At 40.7% G+C, this 15,506-nt stretch overlaps 1 protein-coding gene across 2 annotated transcripts in view; it reads right to left on the bottom strand.

The window, feature by feature from the left end:
• Positions 1-215: 215 nt before the first annotated feature.
• The window catches only part of map3k7 (mitogen-activated protein kinase kinase kinase 7), a 128,705-nt gene continuing 113,414 nt past the window's right edge, over positions 216-15,506 (bottom strand). For both annotated transcript variants that reach the window (XM_060850382.1, XM_060850390.1), the window contains 3 exons: positions 11,981-12,042; positions 10,161-10,276; positions 216-2,045 (listed from right to left, as the gene is read on the bottom strand). In XM_060850382.1, the coding sequence (XP_060706365.1) occupies positions 1,865-2,045; positions 10,161-10,276; positions 11,981-12,042 (359 nt within the window). In that variant the 3' untranslated portion in view covers positions 216-1,864. The remainder of the gene's footprint in view (positions 2,046-10,160; positions 10,277-11,980; positions 12,043-15,506) is intronic.

The following is a 15,506-nucleotide window of genomic DNA, read 5'->3' as shown; positions in this document are numbered from 1 at the left end:
CATACTGAAATAAACTGAACAAATAAATTAATCTTAACAACATGATGCAGATGTGCTCCTGCAGTCCTTAAAAAGGGTCCAATGCATAATTTTATGGTAATTGTTGACTATTACAACTATAGTAGCTTGACTAGTCTTTAACCGATGGGAAAAGTCTTTTTGTTTTAAAGATAATGAGTTTTCTTTGACCCAAACAAGTAAAACAAGAAGTTCCAGAGAGTTCTTATTGATTGTTTTAATCCAGCTTATATACATCCTTCAAAAAGGATATGATCTCTAACAAAAATACTTATTTTGACATCATGGCTGTAACTTGCACAATTCTAATGACCTACCTCCCACCAAAGAACGAGTGAGAGGGTGTGCGTGCTTGACTGAACATCTGATCATGATATTCAGCTTGGCACTATACTTATCAATGCAACCAATATTTCATTTATGTCATATTTTCAAATCCTTTGTGAAACTTATGCCAAAGCTAATTTAGAGAATGTAAACAATCACAGTACTGTTAACTCCACCTGGCCTAGCTGCATCTCTCATAAGCCCATCTATGCTCCATGCTAAGAAAAAAAAAATAAAGTGCAATTATCCAACTTCTTGTTGTCTAACAGATCCACTGAATTTCAGAGGACAGTTTCAAACTTGATATTTGGAATCTCTGCCCAAACATCTGATGGGCATTTATAATTTTGAAATAACCAAATCAACACTAAATGAAAGAAACTTGAAAAAAACCTATTTAGACCAGAACACTGAGGTTTCAACAAATTTTTATGAATGTCTTGGACAAATCTACAATCGATCCACAGAAAAACAAGAGCTCTGATTTTTAGGTTAGGATAAAAAAGTCACACAAATGTGGTTGTGACTTAGTGCCTCCAGGAAACATCACAAAAAGTAAATGATTACACACCCATGATTTCTTGAGATGCATGCTTTACAGGTGTTGCACTCAGCACGTGCTAGGTCATCCCATATGTTTCATGGGTGTCATATAATCTTTCAAATTCAGTGTTCCAGTATAACTGCAAATTCTATAGATTATATATTTATTTAATGTTTAAAACTTCATGGAGTTGTGCCACATAAAAGTCATATTTAAGGAAAGAAAGCTACTATTGTGGCACCGCAATTAAAGACAGCTATTAAGTTATTGGCTGTACCTTTAATGAAAAATTCTAAAATTTAATTTAAAATAAATTTCTTGCTGCAGGATAAACAACTTATCAAATAGTATGGAATAGTTATGCTCAATGCTGGTTCTCACTTCTACATTTCAATGACTTGAGAGAGCAATTTTAGTGAGTATTACTGCAAAACTCTCCAAAACGTGCAGCACACAGAATATCTTTTTTTTAAATTAGCATTGAGCCCGGGCAATGACTTTTACTGAAGGTCTGACTCCATTAAAAAAAATGGAATATATGACAACCAAAGTAAAATACTGCTAGCCTCTAAGGTACAAGTTAACATCTGGCATTATGGTAAAAGTGATCAGTGGGGCCCAACACTCAGTTTGTCTTGGTTTACATATTTTCTTCCCTCCTTGTAACATTTAGTTTAATTGCAGTTTCATACAAATAATTTATTGCCACAACTTTATCTGAAACATCTCTCAAATCTAAATGATGATAGAACTAAAATATTCATGGAATGAAATTAAATACTACCCTATTTAAAAAAAAACTAAAATCAAAGTTTGTCAGATGTACAGAAATCCACTTACAGAATATAACAGAGGCCCAAACACTGAATTAAGTTATCCGTAATAGGTAATCTTCCAATACAATCAGTCGTTGTGTGTATAACCAATAGTCTTGGGCACACAGCATAGAAATGATGGCTCGTGCTTTCCATTGTCTCATGATGTCCCCTGCCGCTTTTGCTGCTGGGCTCTTATGTATTCTAGCTGTTTCTTACATTGTTGATAGTACGTGGATAAACTTTTGTTTTCTTCCAAAAGTTTCTTATGCTCTTGAACCAACCGGGAGGTATTCTGTTGATCTTTTTCATCCTGGTCCAGTTCTGCTATTAGTTCTTGCCTTTTAAGTTTAGAGGCAAAAAAAAATTGGAAAAGCTAAATCAGTTTTACATGTTTCAACAAAGCCACTGATAGAAACATATTTCATAGCACAATACTCATTCATTAGTGAGGACTTCGAAGAAATTTTGCAGAGTGGTTCCAGAGATACAGATGCAACATAGAAGGGAGGCGCGGTGGTAGTTTGGCGCACTGACCTGTACACCGCTGAAGCCAAACGCCTCGACCCCTTCTCCCGCCTCCAACACACCCCATCCACCTGGACACCCCGTGCTGGCCTCCTACCTGCCCTCGACCTCTTTATAGCCAACTGCCGCCGTGACATCAACCGACTCAACCTGTCCACCCCTCTCACCCACTCCAACCTCTCACCCTCAGAACGTGCAGCCCTCCACTCCCTCCGCTCCAATCCCAACCTCACCATCAAACCCGCAGACAAGGGAGGCGCGGTGGTAGTTTGGCGCACTGACCTGTACACCGCTGAAGCCAAACGCCACTCGCGGACGCCTCCTCTTATCGCCCCCTTGACCACGACCCCACCTCCCACCACCAAACCATCATCTCCCAGACCATCCAGGACCTCATCACCTCAGGGGATCTCCCATCCACCGCCTCCAACCTCATAGTCCCACAACCCCGCACCGCCCGTTTCTACCTCCTGCCCAAAATCCACAAACCTGCCTGCCCCGGCCGACCCATTGTCTCAGCCTGCTCCTGCCCCACCGAACTCATCTCCCAATACCTCGACACGGTCCTGTCCCCTTTAGTCCAAGAACTCCCCACCTACGTTCGGGACACCACCCACGCCCTCCACCTCCTCCAGGATTTTCGCTTCCCCGGTCCCCAACGCCTTATTTTCACTATGGACATCCAGTCCCTGTACACCTCCATCCCCCATCACGAAGGACTCAAAGCCCTCCGCTTCTTCCTTTCCCGCCGCACCAACCAGTACCCTTCCACTGACACCCTCCTTCGACTGACTGAACTGGTTCTCACCCTGAATAACTTCTCTTTTCAATCCTCCCACTTCCTTCAAACTAAAGGAGTTGCCATGGGCACCCGCATGGGCCCCAGCTATGCCTGCCTCTTCGTAGGATATGTGGAACAGTCCATCTTCCGCAACTACACTGGCACCACCCCCCACCTTTCCCTCCGCTACATCGCTGACTGTATCGGCGCTGCCTCGTGCTCCCACGAGGAGGTTGAACAGTTCATCAATTTTACTAACACCTTCCATCCCGACCTGAAATTCACCTGGACTGTCTCAGACACCTCCCTCCCCTTCCTAGACCTTTTCATTTCTATCTCGGGCGACCGACTCAACACAGACATCTATTATAAACCGACTGACTCCCACAGCTACCTGGACTACACCTCCTCCCACCCTGCCCCCTGTAAAAACGCCATCCCATATTCCCAATTCCTTCGTCTCCGCCGCATCTGCTCCCAGGAGGACCAATTCCAACACCGCACAGCCCAGATGGCCTCCTTCTTCAAGGACCGCAGATTCCCCCCAGACGTGATCGACGATGCCCTCCACCGCATCTCCTCCACTTCCCGCTCCTCCGCCCTTGAGCCCCGCTCCTCCAACCGCCACCAAGACAGAACCCCACTGGTTCTCACCTACCACCCCACCAACCTGCGCATACAACGTATCATCCGCCGCCATTTCCGCCACCTCCAAACGGACCCCACCACCAAGGATATATTTCCCTCCCCTCCCCTATCAGCGTTCCGCAAGGACCACTCCCTTCGTGACTCCCTTGTCAGATCCACACCCCCCACCAACCCAACCTCCACCCCCGGCACCTTCCCCTGCAACCGCAGGAAATGTAAAACATGCGCCCACACCTCCACACTCACTTCCCTCCAAGGCCCCAAGGGATCCTTCCATATCCGCCACAAGTTCACCTGTACCTCCACACACATCATCTATTGCATCCGCTGCACCCGATGTGGCCTCCTCTATATTGGTGAGACAGGCCGCTTACTTGCGGAACGCTTCAGAGAACACCTCTGGGCCGCCCGAACCAACCAACCCAATCACCCCGTGGCTCAACACTTTAACTCCCCCTCCCACTCCACCGAGGACATGCAGGTCCTTGGACTCCTCCACCGGCAGAACACAACTACACGACGGCTGGAGGAGGAGCGCCTCATCTTCCGCCTGGGAACCCTCCAACCACAAGGTATGAATTCAGATTTCTCCAGCTTCCTCATTTCCCCTCCCCCCACCTTGTCTCAGTCGGTTCCCTCAACTCAGCACCGCCCTCCTAACCTGCAATCCTCTTCCTGACCTCTCCGCCCCCACCCCACTCCGGCCTATCACCCTCACCTTGACCTCCTTCCACCTATCCCACCTCCATCGCCCCTCCCCCTAGTCCCTCCTCCCTACCTTTTATCTTAGCCTGCTTGGCTCTCTCTCTCTTATTCCTGATGAAGGGCTTATGCTTGAAACGTCAAATTCTCTATTCCTGAGATGCTGCCTGGCCTGCTGTGCTTTGACCAGCAACACATTTGCAGCTGTGATCTCCAGCATCTGCAGGCCTCATTTTTTACCCAGAGATACAGATCTTCAGTTAAGTGGAAAGATCTGGAGAATCTAAGCTTATCATTTTTGGAGCAGAGAAAAGCAAAAGGAGACTTGATAGAGGAGTTCAAAATCACAAAAATAAAGGTAAATAAACAGAAATTGTTTCCAGTGGCCGATGACAAATAAACATAGGCTACAGAATTAAGATGTTTGGGAAAAAGACCAGAGATAACAAAAACAAATTTAAAAAAAAAATCACAGCCAACTATTTTGGTCTAGAATTGCTTAGGAGGGTGGTGGAAACAGGCTTAATTGGAAATTAGACTAGTACTTAATGGAAAAAGTAATACAGGCTATGGAGAATTGGACTAGTTGAACCTCTACAAAACAGCTGTAACAGGATTGTATGTTTACCTCTGTGATCAATCAATTAACCAAGATCTTCCTTAAAATAAATCTTTCAGCACTTTTAGTAATGACTAATAAAGCCAACAAACAGAATATTGTACGGAAATTACAGCACAGAAACAGGCCACATCACCCAACTAGTCCACAGCTTTATGCACCATAAAAACCCTTCCCACCCTATCTCATCTAATCTGCCAACATACTCTTCTATTATTTAATGTCTCATATTTATATCTAGTTTTATTTTAAATTATACTTTATTATTTGCCTCAACTAATCCTTGTGGTAATTAGTTCCACATTCTCACCATTGTGTGCAATAAAGATCACCTCTTGCTCATAATGGCAAATAGAAAGTATCTCCGTTTTAGGGTCATAGCATTGAAAGAATTATGCAGCTGAACCCTGTTTGTACATGTCCAATACTATGGTGTTTAAAATTGTGCTGAAAAGATACTGCATGCTAACCATTGTGCACCATTATAATGAGTCAGAAAAAGGAAGCCATTTGACCCTTGAATCTACTGCATTCTTCAAGTACATCATGCCTAACCTATACCTTAATTCCATTGACCCACCTTTATTCTAACTTCCTTGCAAAGTCCTATCAATTGCAGACTGAAAACACTCAACATGCATCACTTTTATCAGGGTATTTTAAATTTCTTCTGCCCTTTATGTGAAAATGCTTCTTTGACAATGTTGAAGCTGCATTCATCCAGATAAATAGAGTGTATTCTACAGAATTTTAGACTGAAGAATTAATAGTGGAAGATAAGGAAATGGCCAACGAGTTGAGCAAGTATTGTGCATGATACAGATTACAAGTATGATCCCAGAAATACTGAATATCCAGGAATTGGATGGGAGGGAGAAGCTCAGGAAAGTAGTACAGAGTGAATTGTTGGAACCATAGGCTGCTAAGCGCCTGGGTTTTGATGGACTTCATCCCAGAGTCTTTAAACAAGTGGCCAGTGAGATAGCTGATATATTGTTATACAGTGTGCCACAGGGACTGGGGCTCAGTCGTCAATTGTTTGCAACATTTACATGAAAAATAACATGACAAATTTTCAGTCGTTACAAAGACAGGTAGGAAAGTATGGAGTAAAGGGGATACAAGGAGGTTACAAAAAAAATTGATAGGTTAGGTAAGTCAGCAAATATCCTGCAAATGGCATGCAATGTGGGAAAATATGCAATGGTTCCTTTTGGCAGGAAGAATATAGAAAAATAAGACTGCGGAGCTCTGAGATACAGAATGATCTGATTGTTCTTGTGCATGAATCACAAATCAGTAGCATACAGGAATGGCAAGTAATTAGGAAAACTATTAGAAGAATGTTATCATTCGTTATAAGGGCAACTGAATACAAAAATATGGAAGTTATGTTTCACTTATACAGAGCACTGGTGAGACCAAATCTGGTATATTGCACACAATATTGGTCACTTTATACAAGAAAGGATGTAAATGCATTAGAAGCAATTAACAGAAGATTTAATAGTAAGTATCAGGAATGAGTAGATTGTCTCATGAGGACAGGCTGGAAAAGCTTCACTTATATCCACTGGAGTTTGGAAGTGTAAAAGACAGCCTGATCGGTACATACAAGATCCTGACACAGATTAGCAGGGTGGATGTAGAATGATTATTTCCTCTTGAGGGAGAATCTACAAATAGGAGTCAATGATTAATCATCAAGGGTTTAAAACAAGGATAAGGCAAAAACGTTTCAAAAGTTTAGTGTCATTGGGTCTCTTTTCCTAAAAATGTGGTAGAAATAGAGGACTTGAATACTTTTAAGGCAAAGGTGGATAGATTCTTGTTAAGCAAAGGGTTGCAAGTTTATATAGGGTAAGAGGGAGTCCAGATTTGAAGCTTGATACTGATCAACCATGGTCTAATCAAATTGCAGAGCAGCTTTGAGGGGCTGAATGGCATATTCCTGCTCCTGATTCATAGGTTTCTACAATGCATCATCTGTGATTAGCTAAACAAAAGTTAATGGTAGTATGACATTTAAAGCAAAATAATATAATTATGCAAAGATGGGTGACCGTTCATAAGACTGGACAGAATGTAAAACAGCAAAATAACGAAAACTTAATAAAGAAGGAAAAAGTAGAGTTTTAGAGAAAGTTAGCTAGAATCATGAAAACAGACAGTAGCATTTCTATGGCAATTTAAAAAGGAAAGGAGTTAAAGTGAGTGTTGTCCAATAGATAGAATGGGAAATCAATAATAGGAAAATAAGGAGATGGCAGATGAATTGAATAGGCATTTTGTATCAATCTTCACTAAAGAGGATAAGGAACAGCCTAGAAATTGCTATAACTCAGGAAATGGAAGGGACAGAAGAACTCAAGAAAAAGACCTATCACCTTGGATGTGGCACTGAGTAATTTCCTGGCATTATGAACTGACAAGTCCCTTCATTCTAGAGTCACAAAGGTGCTGGCTATTTGAATAGTTCATACATTGACATTAATTTTCCAAACTTCCCTTGATTTAGGGGAAGGTTCCATTAGATTGAAAAAAACAAATATAACTCTTTTATTCAAAAAGGGAGTGAGACAGAAAGCAGGTAAAAAAGAGGCCAGTTAGCTTAACATCTGTCATTGGGAAGATAATAAGAGCTATGCTTAAAAGACTTTGTAACATGATTCTCCGAAACGTTCAATGCAACAGGCATGGTTTGTGAAAGGAAAGTGATGTTTAACCAATTTATTTGAGTTCTTTGAGCATGTAACATGTGCTGAGGGTGAAGAGGAATGTCCTGTGTTCTAGAAATTCCAAGTACATTTGATAATGTACCACATCAAAATTCAATGCAAAAACTAAAAGCTGACAGTGCAGGGGTAACACATTGGCATAGATAGAAGGTTTGCATGGTAACAGAAAATATAAAGTAGGCATAAATGGATCATTTTCTCTTTGGCAAGAAATCCATTGAGTGATGTGCAACATGAATCAGCGCTGGGGCCTCAACATTTTGCCATTTACATAGATGATCCGGATGAAGGGACTGAAGGTATAGTTGCTAAATCTGATGACACAAAAATATGTGGAAAAGTACTTTGTGGTAGCATACTTACGTTGTCTTCAAAGGAGTACAGATAAGTTAAGAGTGTAGGCAAAAATGTAGCAAATAAAGTATAATGTGGGAAAATGTGAGATTGTCCATTTTGACACAGAATAAAATGAGAACACAAATGATGAGATATTGTGGCTATCAGAGATCTGAGGAGTCTGGGTGTCCAAATACATGTATCACAAAAGTTAGTGTGTAGAAAAAGCATTAAGAGATATAATAAGGTATTTCTTCTAGAAATTCAAGTACATTTGATAAAATACCACATCTTTTAGGCCATTTATTGCAAGGGGAATGGAATACCAAATTAGGAAAGTTACGCTTCAGTGCAATGGTAAGACCACATCTGGAGGAAATACATAATTATGTTGGAAGCAGGTCATAGAGAGTTTTCCAGACTAGTACCTGGAAAGGGTGGCTATCTTAAGAAGAAAAATTGGACAGGCGAGGTTTATACCTGGAGATTAGAAGAACAAGAGATGAATTGACTGAAACAAACAAGATACAGAGGGGTCTTGTCAGGGGAAAAAAATGCTTGGGATATTTCCTCTTCTGAAATAATTTTGAACTAAGAGTGACTTTAAAAATAAAGTATCACCCAATTAACGAAGACCAGGGGAATTTTTTCCCCACAGAATCATGGGTTTTTGGAAAGGGAGAGGAAACAGGGTCTTTGAATTTTTTTTAAAAGAGAGAGGTAGATAGATTTGTTGTTAAGTAAATAATGAAAGATTATCAGAAGCAGACAGGATTGCGGAGTATTCAGATTAGCCAGATCTTACTGAATGGCAAAGCAGGCTCAATGGGTGAATAGCCTACACTAAGTCCTATTTTTTTCATTTGTATGCTTCCAACCATCAAGGATCACATGCTTTTCCTGTTTATTTAACTAATGTCTGTTATCTAACTGTTACTTTGCAATAAACAAATTTAATAAAAACTACAAAACTGCTTCAGGTCTTGACCACCTCTCGCAGTAATTTCTGATTTTTGAACTCTTAGAGCTTAATGTGCCTTAGTCAGTATGGGTAAGTATTCAGAAAGGGTGAGAATTTTTTTAGCATCTTTCTGAGCTTTAAAAGTATTGCAGAAATGCTTGATAACTAATTAAGTATTTTTGAAGACTAATTGATGCTATTAGGTCAACAAATGTGGAAATTGATTTGAACACAATAAGTTCCTACAAACAGCATAGAGATAGAAATCAGATGGTCTACTGTACTAACTTTGGTTCAGAGATAAATTGTTGGTTGGTCATTGCAACGAATACTTCTGGGTTTCATGTCTCATCTGAAAGAGGAGATGTTCGACAGTGCAAAAACCTTCCACACTACAATAAAGATTATCTGCTCGAGTCCCTGAAGTGGGACATAATTCCAAAGCTTTCTCAGGTAAGAGTGCAGTGCCAAGGTTAACACTGTGTTTTCTACATTGTCACAGGTGCAAAGTCCTGGAATTTCTACGAACAGCACTGTGAAAGCTCTTTTAACACAAGGATTGTAAAGGTTATAGGGAGAAAGTGGTGGCCTTAAAATCGCTACTTTTGTTCTAGCAGCAATGGAAGGGAGCTCCTGATTAAGCAGCCTTGAGCTGAAATGCAATCTGCAGATGATACAAGCAGCAGTCAGAGCTTGCCAAAAAATTGAAGGGATGGATGTCAAGTCTGGTTGCCAGAGTGTCACTTAAGCAAATCTACATGGACTCAGATGGTGTCTGGTTTTTACTGCTGTTATAGCTATTCTTATTTGAATATTGCATCACACTCCTTACTTAAATGTTTGGAGATATTGGAGAAGTCTTGAGGGATTAAAAGGTGAACCATGAATCAGTGATCCAGCATCAACCCTGCCCCTGTTCCAGTGTTGTAACTGGCACACCATAAACTTCTCCATGAATCTAGAAGTGGAAAGTATGGCCTTATTGGCCGTGAACTGAGAATAAATAATAATCAAAAAAGACACCACTGAATTTGTAACAAATAATTCTCTCATTCTCACTTCACCATAGTAGTATAAGAGAACATTTCTGTTATTAAATCAACCACTGTTATAACAAAGCAAAGACAATTAACTCCCACTTACTTTCTCTGTAGTAGCAATGCTATTTCAGTTTGGACTTTCAGGTATTCCTGAGCCATTTTGCAATGCTGCTCAAATACAGACATGGATTCTTTGGAGTTTGGACATGGAGCTAATGGCTGAAAAGAAATGCAAACAGATTGTAAATTCAAATGTCTTTAAACATGTCATTTTAAACCGTTCTAAAAATAAAGAAGAATCTAAAAATTACAATTGGAAAAATAATAGGCAGGATCATCTGCCCTATTAGGAAATGTGCCTGGACATAGATTAGGTTTTTCAGAATATACAAAAATACGAGATTAGAGCCAGTCTAGGTCAAGAAGATCTTCTACAACCTTCTTGTAATATCCCATGTTCTGTAAGTTCCTGAGTACCCAAAAGTCTATTGCCCCCTGTTGAACATACTAATTATGTGTACATAATTCTCTTGGGTAGAAAATTCAAAATATATGTACTGAAATATAACTTCCTGTCAACCATGTACAACAAGATCCAGGTCTTTCTGAATGCAGAGTTTCACAATCCATTGAGTGAAATAATTTTTCCTCAAATTAGCATTACATGGCCAACACTTTATTCTGGAACTGTATACAAAATCCCCACCCAGAGTAAACATTTTCAGGCCCCTTTTAAGGATATTGTCAGTTTCAACTAGATAACTATTCATTCTCCCCCCAGAACAAACATGTTCTTCTTTAGGAAAGGAGACCAAAACTACACACTCCCTTGTTTGTTTGTAAAGTGCAGCTTGCTTAGTTAAGTACGAGGATCCATCATCTTTTTGTGCAGCCATGCACATTTGTATCTCAAAGTTGTCAACTTGTGTAAGCATTGCATGGGACCAGTGGAGTTGCCAAATTCAAGGGAATTTAAGTCTAAATGTGGCTTCACCAATGCTCTGTATAGTTGCAGAAAGACATCTTTACACTTGTCCTCTAATCTCATTGTAGGACAACTGACATAACATTTACTTGTTTTCCTTGTATTAGAACTTTGTTGTCATGTACACAGGGATTCATGTCCTTTGGAATGTAAGCATTCCCCAGTTTCTCAATATTGTGTAACATATTTTTGTTACTGCAATCAAGCAGATAACGTAGTATTTTGCCATATGTATTCCATCCTGTGTTCATGCCCACTTGTCTATTTTCCATTCCCCAAAACTCTTACTTCCCAACAAACTTTGTACCGGCAGTAAACATAAATAACATTATACTCAGTAAGTGGCTTAGTTCTAAGTATCAATCCCAGTGGCATATACACGATGTTAGAATGGACAGAAAAAGAGCAATAAATGTCAAATTCTTACTTACCTAAGTACACAGCCATGGGTGTGGATAATAAGCCGACTCATATCCATAAATCAGTATGGAACATTTTGTGCACTTCAGAATCTTGTTCATACTTAATCCATTAACAAAACTAAACCTATACTCATCAGCCTTGGAAACTGGTTGGTACAATCACTTTGCTAAGAAAATGGCTATTAAAAAGATGTGCATTTATATAGCACCTTTCATGAGTAGTGTGCATCTCAGTGCATAGCTAATAAGACTCAATGAAATGCCAAGGGAAATACTCCTTCCTTCAAGGAGTTGGCATAGAATTCAAAGTGGGCACAGCTACAACAGGAATGTAATTGTTACATTCATAACGACATACAAGGCATACCATTATCTCCCAGTTTTTTTTACTGTGTGGATTATTAGAAATTGACCCTGATAAACAACAGAACAAATACAAACTTACCGAAGCAGTGAACTTTGGTACCTAATGTGATCAAACAAAATTTGTTTGGGCAAATCTTACAAAATTCTTACCTGCAACTGGTGATCTAGGGTAAGGTATGCCATTGGGATAGAGTTATCAGAACCATTTGTATCTGTGAATTAAATAGCAAAGCATTAACTTAAATTATTACATGCTGTGATAGGATATTTTCTCAGGTTTATTTATGGGAACTGAGTTCAAATCTTGTCAAGTCCAGCTGGCAGTAGGCAGCTGCTTGCTTAGTCTGGTAAGGATAATCACAAATTAAGTAAGTTCAAACTATCAGCTGTTTGTTCAAGTGGATTTTTTCTATCTATAGCTCCACGCATATTATCCAACCAAGGCAACATTTCTCATCATGTTCTCTCCTCATTATCTCAGTTCTGCTTGGGGCTACTTTTAAGCCTCAAGGAGATGGTGCACAGATGTTGCTTGTAAAGTCTGATGGCGCAGTCACAAAACTCTTCCATGGATCATACATGGATCTTGACCATCATTTCTCCACTGGGCAATGATGAGCTGCAGCTAATTCAGTTCTGAGTATGAAGAATTATTTGAAAGAAAACACATTAACCATTACTATATATAAATATTAGCAACTGGCCTTAAAGCAACCTCCTTTTGGAGCAGTTCATGATAGTGTACATGAAGAAGAAAAAATACTTAAAGCTGACTAAAAATTGTTGTTTGTAAATTATACAAAATGGTGTTTCAATATTCACTATAATATGTGCTTTTATCATTGTGTACCTCCCCCTGCAATTCAATTTGTAGAGTCGTAGAGTCATACAGCACAAAAACAGACTCTTTGCTCCAACCAGTCCATGCTGACCATAATCCCAAACTAAACTAGTTCCACCTGCCTTCGCTTGGTCCATATCCCTCCAAATATTTCTTATTCGTGTACTCATCCAAATATCCTTTAAACATTGTAACTGTAACTACATTCACCACTTTCTCTGAACGTTCATTCCACACATGAACCACGCTTGCTGTTAAAAAAAAATTACCCTTCATGTCTTTTTAAAATCTTTCCCCTCTCACCCTAAACCTACGCTCTCTAGTTCTGGACTCCCTGACCCCAGGGAAAAGACTTTGCCTATTTACCCTATCCATGCCCCTCATAATTTTGTAAACTTCTATAAGGTCACCCCTCAGCCTCCGACACTCCAGGGAAAACAGCCCAGCCTGTTCAGCCTCTCCCTGTAGCTCAGATCCTCCAACCCTGGCAATATCCTTGTAAATCTTTTCAAGTTTCAAGTTTCACAACATCTTTCCGATAGGAAGGAGACCAGAATGCACACAATATTCCAACCGTGGCCTAACCAACCAATGTCCTGTACAGCTGAAACATGACCTCCCAACTCCTGTCCTCAATACTCTGACCGATAAAGGAAACCATACCAAACACCTTCTTCACTATCCTATCTACCTGCACTCCAAGGTCTCTTTGTTCAGCAACACTCACTAGGACCTTACCATTAAGTGTATAAGTCCTGCTAAGATTTGCTTTCCCAAAATGCAGCACCTCGCATTTATCTGAAATAAACTCCATCTGCCACTTCTCAGCCCATTGGCCCATCTGGTCCAGATCCTGTTGTAATCTGAAGTAACCCTCTTCGCTGTCCACTACACCTCCAATTTTGGTGTCATCTACAAACTTACTAACTATACCTCTTATGCTCGCATCCAAATAATTTATGTAAATGACAAAAGGTAGAGGGCCCAGCACCGATCCTTGTGGCACTCCACTGTTCACAGGCCTCCAGTCTGAAAAACAACCCTCCACCACCACCCTGTCTTCTACCTTTGAGCCAGTTCTGGCAGAACCAAAATTAGTTGTCAGTGAGCAGATTATTGCTGAGTAGCACTTTTTGATTGTACTGTTGATGGCGCTTTCTATTACTAATGAGTGACAGTAGACTGGTGAAGAGTTAGTTGGTTGGGTTGGATTTCCCCTGCATTTTGCACACAGGATTTACCAAGGCAATTTTCCACATTGCTGATAGATGCAAGTGTTGAAGCCGCATAAGTGAGTGGTGCAAGTTCTGGAGCTCAAGTCTTCAGTATTATTGTTGGAATGTTGTCAGGGCCCATAGTCTTTTCAATCCTGGTCTGTCCAACTATTTGCAGTCATAAAGTCATAGAGAAGTACAGCTCGGAAACAGTCCAGCTCGTCCATGCTGACCAGATATCCTAAACTAATTTAGTCCTATTTGCCAGCACTTGACCCATATCCCTCTAAACCCTTCCTATTCATGTACGCATCCAGATGTCTTTTAAAATGTTGTAATTGTACCAGCCTCCACCACTTCTTTTGGCAGCTCACATACCACCCTCTCCATGAAAAGGTTACCCCTTAGGTCCCTTTTAAAGTTTCCCCCTCTCACCGTGAACCTATGCTCTCTAGTTCTGGACTCTTCCACCCCAGCAAAGAGACTTTCTCTATTTCTCCAATGCTCCTGGGAAAACAGCCCAGCCTATTCAGCCGTATAGATGAAACCCTCCAACCTTGGCAACATCCTTGTAAATCTTTGCTGAACCCTTTCAAGTTTCACAATATCCTTCCCTTAGGTGGGAGACCAGAATTGAAAACAGTATTCCAAAAGTGGCCTATCTAATGTTTTGTACAGCCAACATGACCTCCCAACTCCTATATTCAATGCCGTGACCAACAAAGGCAAGCATACCAAACGTCTTCTTCACTATCCTGTCTACCTGCGACTTCACTTGCAAGAAACTATGAATCTGCACTCCAAGGTCTCTTTGTTCAACAACACTCCTCAGGACCTTACCATGAAGTGTATAAATCTTATCCTGATTTGCCTTTCCAAAATGCATTCTTGGTATCATGTGGACTGATTCAAATTGGCTGGAGACTGGCATCTGTGATGCAGAGAACCTTAGGAGGAGGACATCCACTTAGCACTTCTGCCCGAAATTGCAAATGTTTCAACTTCATTATTTGCATTGATATGTTGTGCTCGCCCATTATTGAGGATAGGGATATTTGTGGAGTCTTCATCTCCATTGAGTTGTTTGATTGTGCTTCATCATTTGCAACCGAGTGCAGCTGGATTGTAATCTTAGATTTGATTTGTTGGTTGTGAGATCATGTCGTTTATTGTTTGGCAGTCAAGTAGTCCTGTTTTGTAAAATCACAAGATTGATACTTTTGTTTTTAGATATGCCTGGTGCTGCTCTGGGCATGTCCTCTTGCACTCTTCACAGAACCAAGGCTGATTGTCTGGCTTGATTGTAAAGATGGAGTAGGGGATATGCCAGGTTGTAGATTGTGTTGACCTATAATTCTCCTGCTGTTGATGGCCCACACCACCTCATCGATGCTCAGTCTTGAGTTGGTAGAGATGTCTGAAGTTTGTCCTGTATATCACATTGATAGTACCACACAGCATGATGTAAGGAACTATCAATCTGATAATTCATCTCCACGAGGACTGTGCAGTGGTCTTAACAATACTGTCATGGACAGATGCATCTGCAGCAGGCAAGTTGTTGAGGGTGGGGAGATGTATGTTTACTCTGTTGGTTCCATCACCTGCCGCAGATCCAGTC

Source organism: Hemiscyllium ocellatum, chromosome 3 (assembly GCF_020745735.1).
Source record: "Hemiscyllium ocellatum isolate sHemOce1 chromosome 3, sHemOce1.pat.X.cur, whole genome shotgun sequence".
NCBI lineage: Eukaryota > Metazoa > Chordata > Chondrichthyes > Orectolobiformes > Hemiscylliidae > Hemiscyllium > Hemiscyllium ocellatum.
Note: the sequence above shows the minus strand (reverse complement) of the source record. Positions and strands in the feature narration are given on the sequence as shown.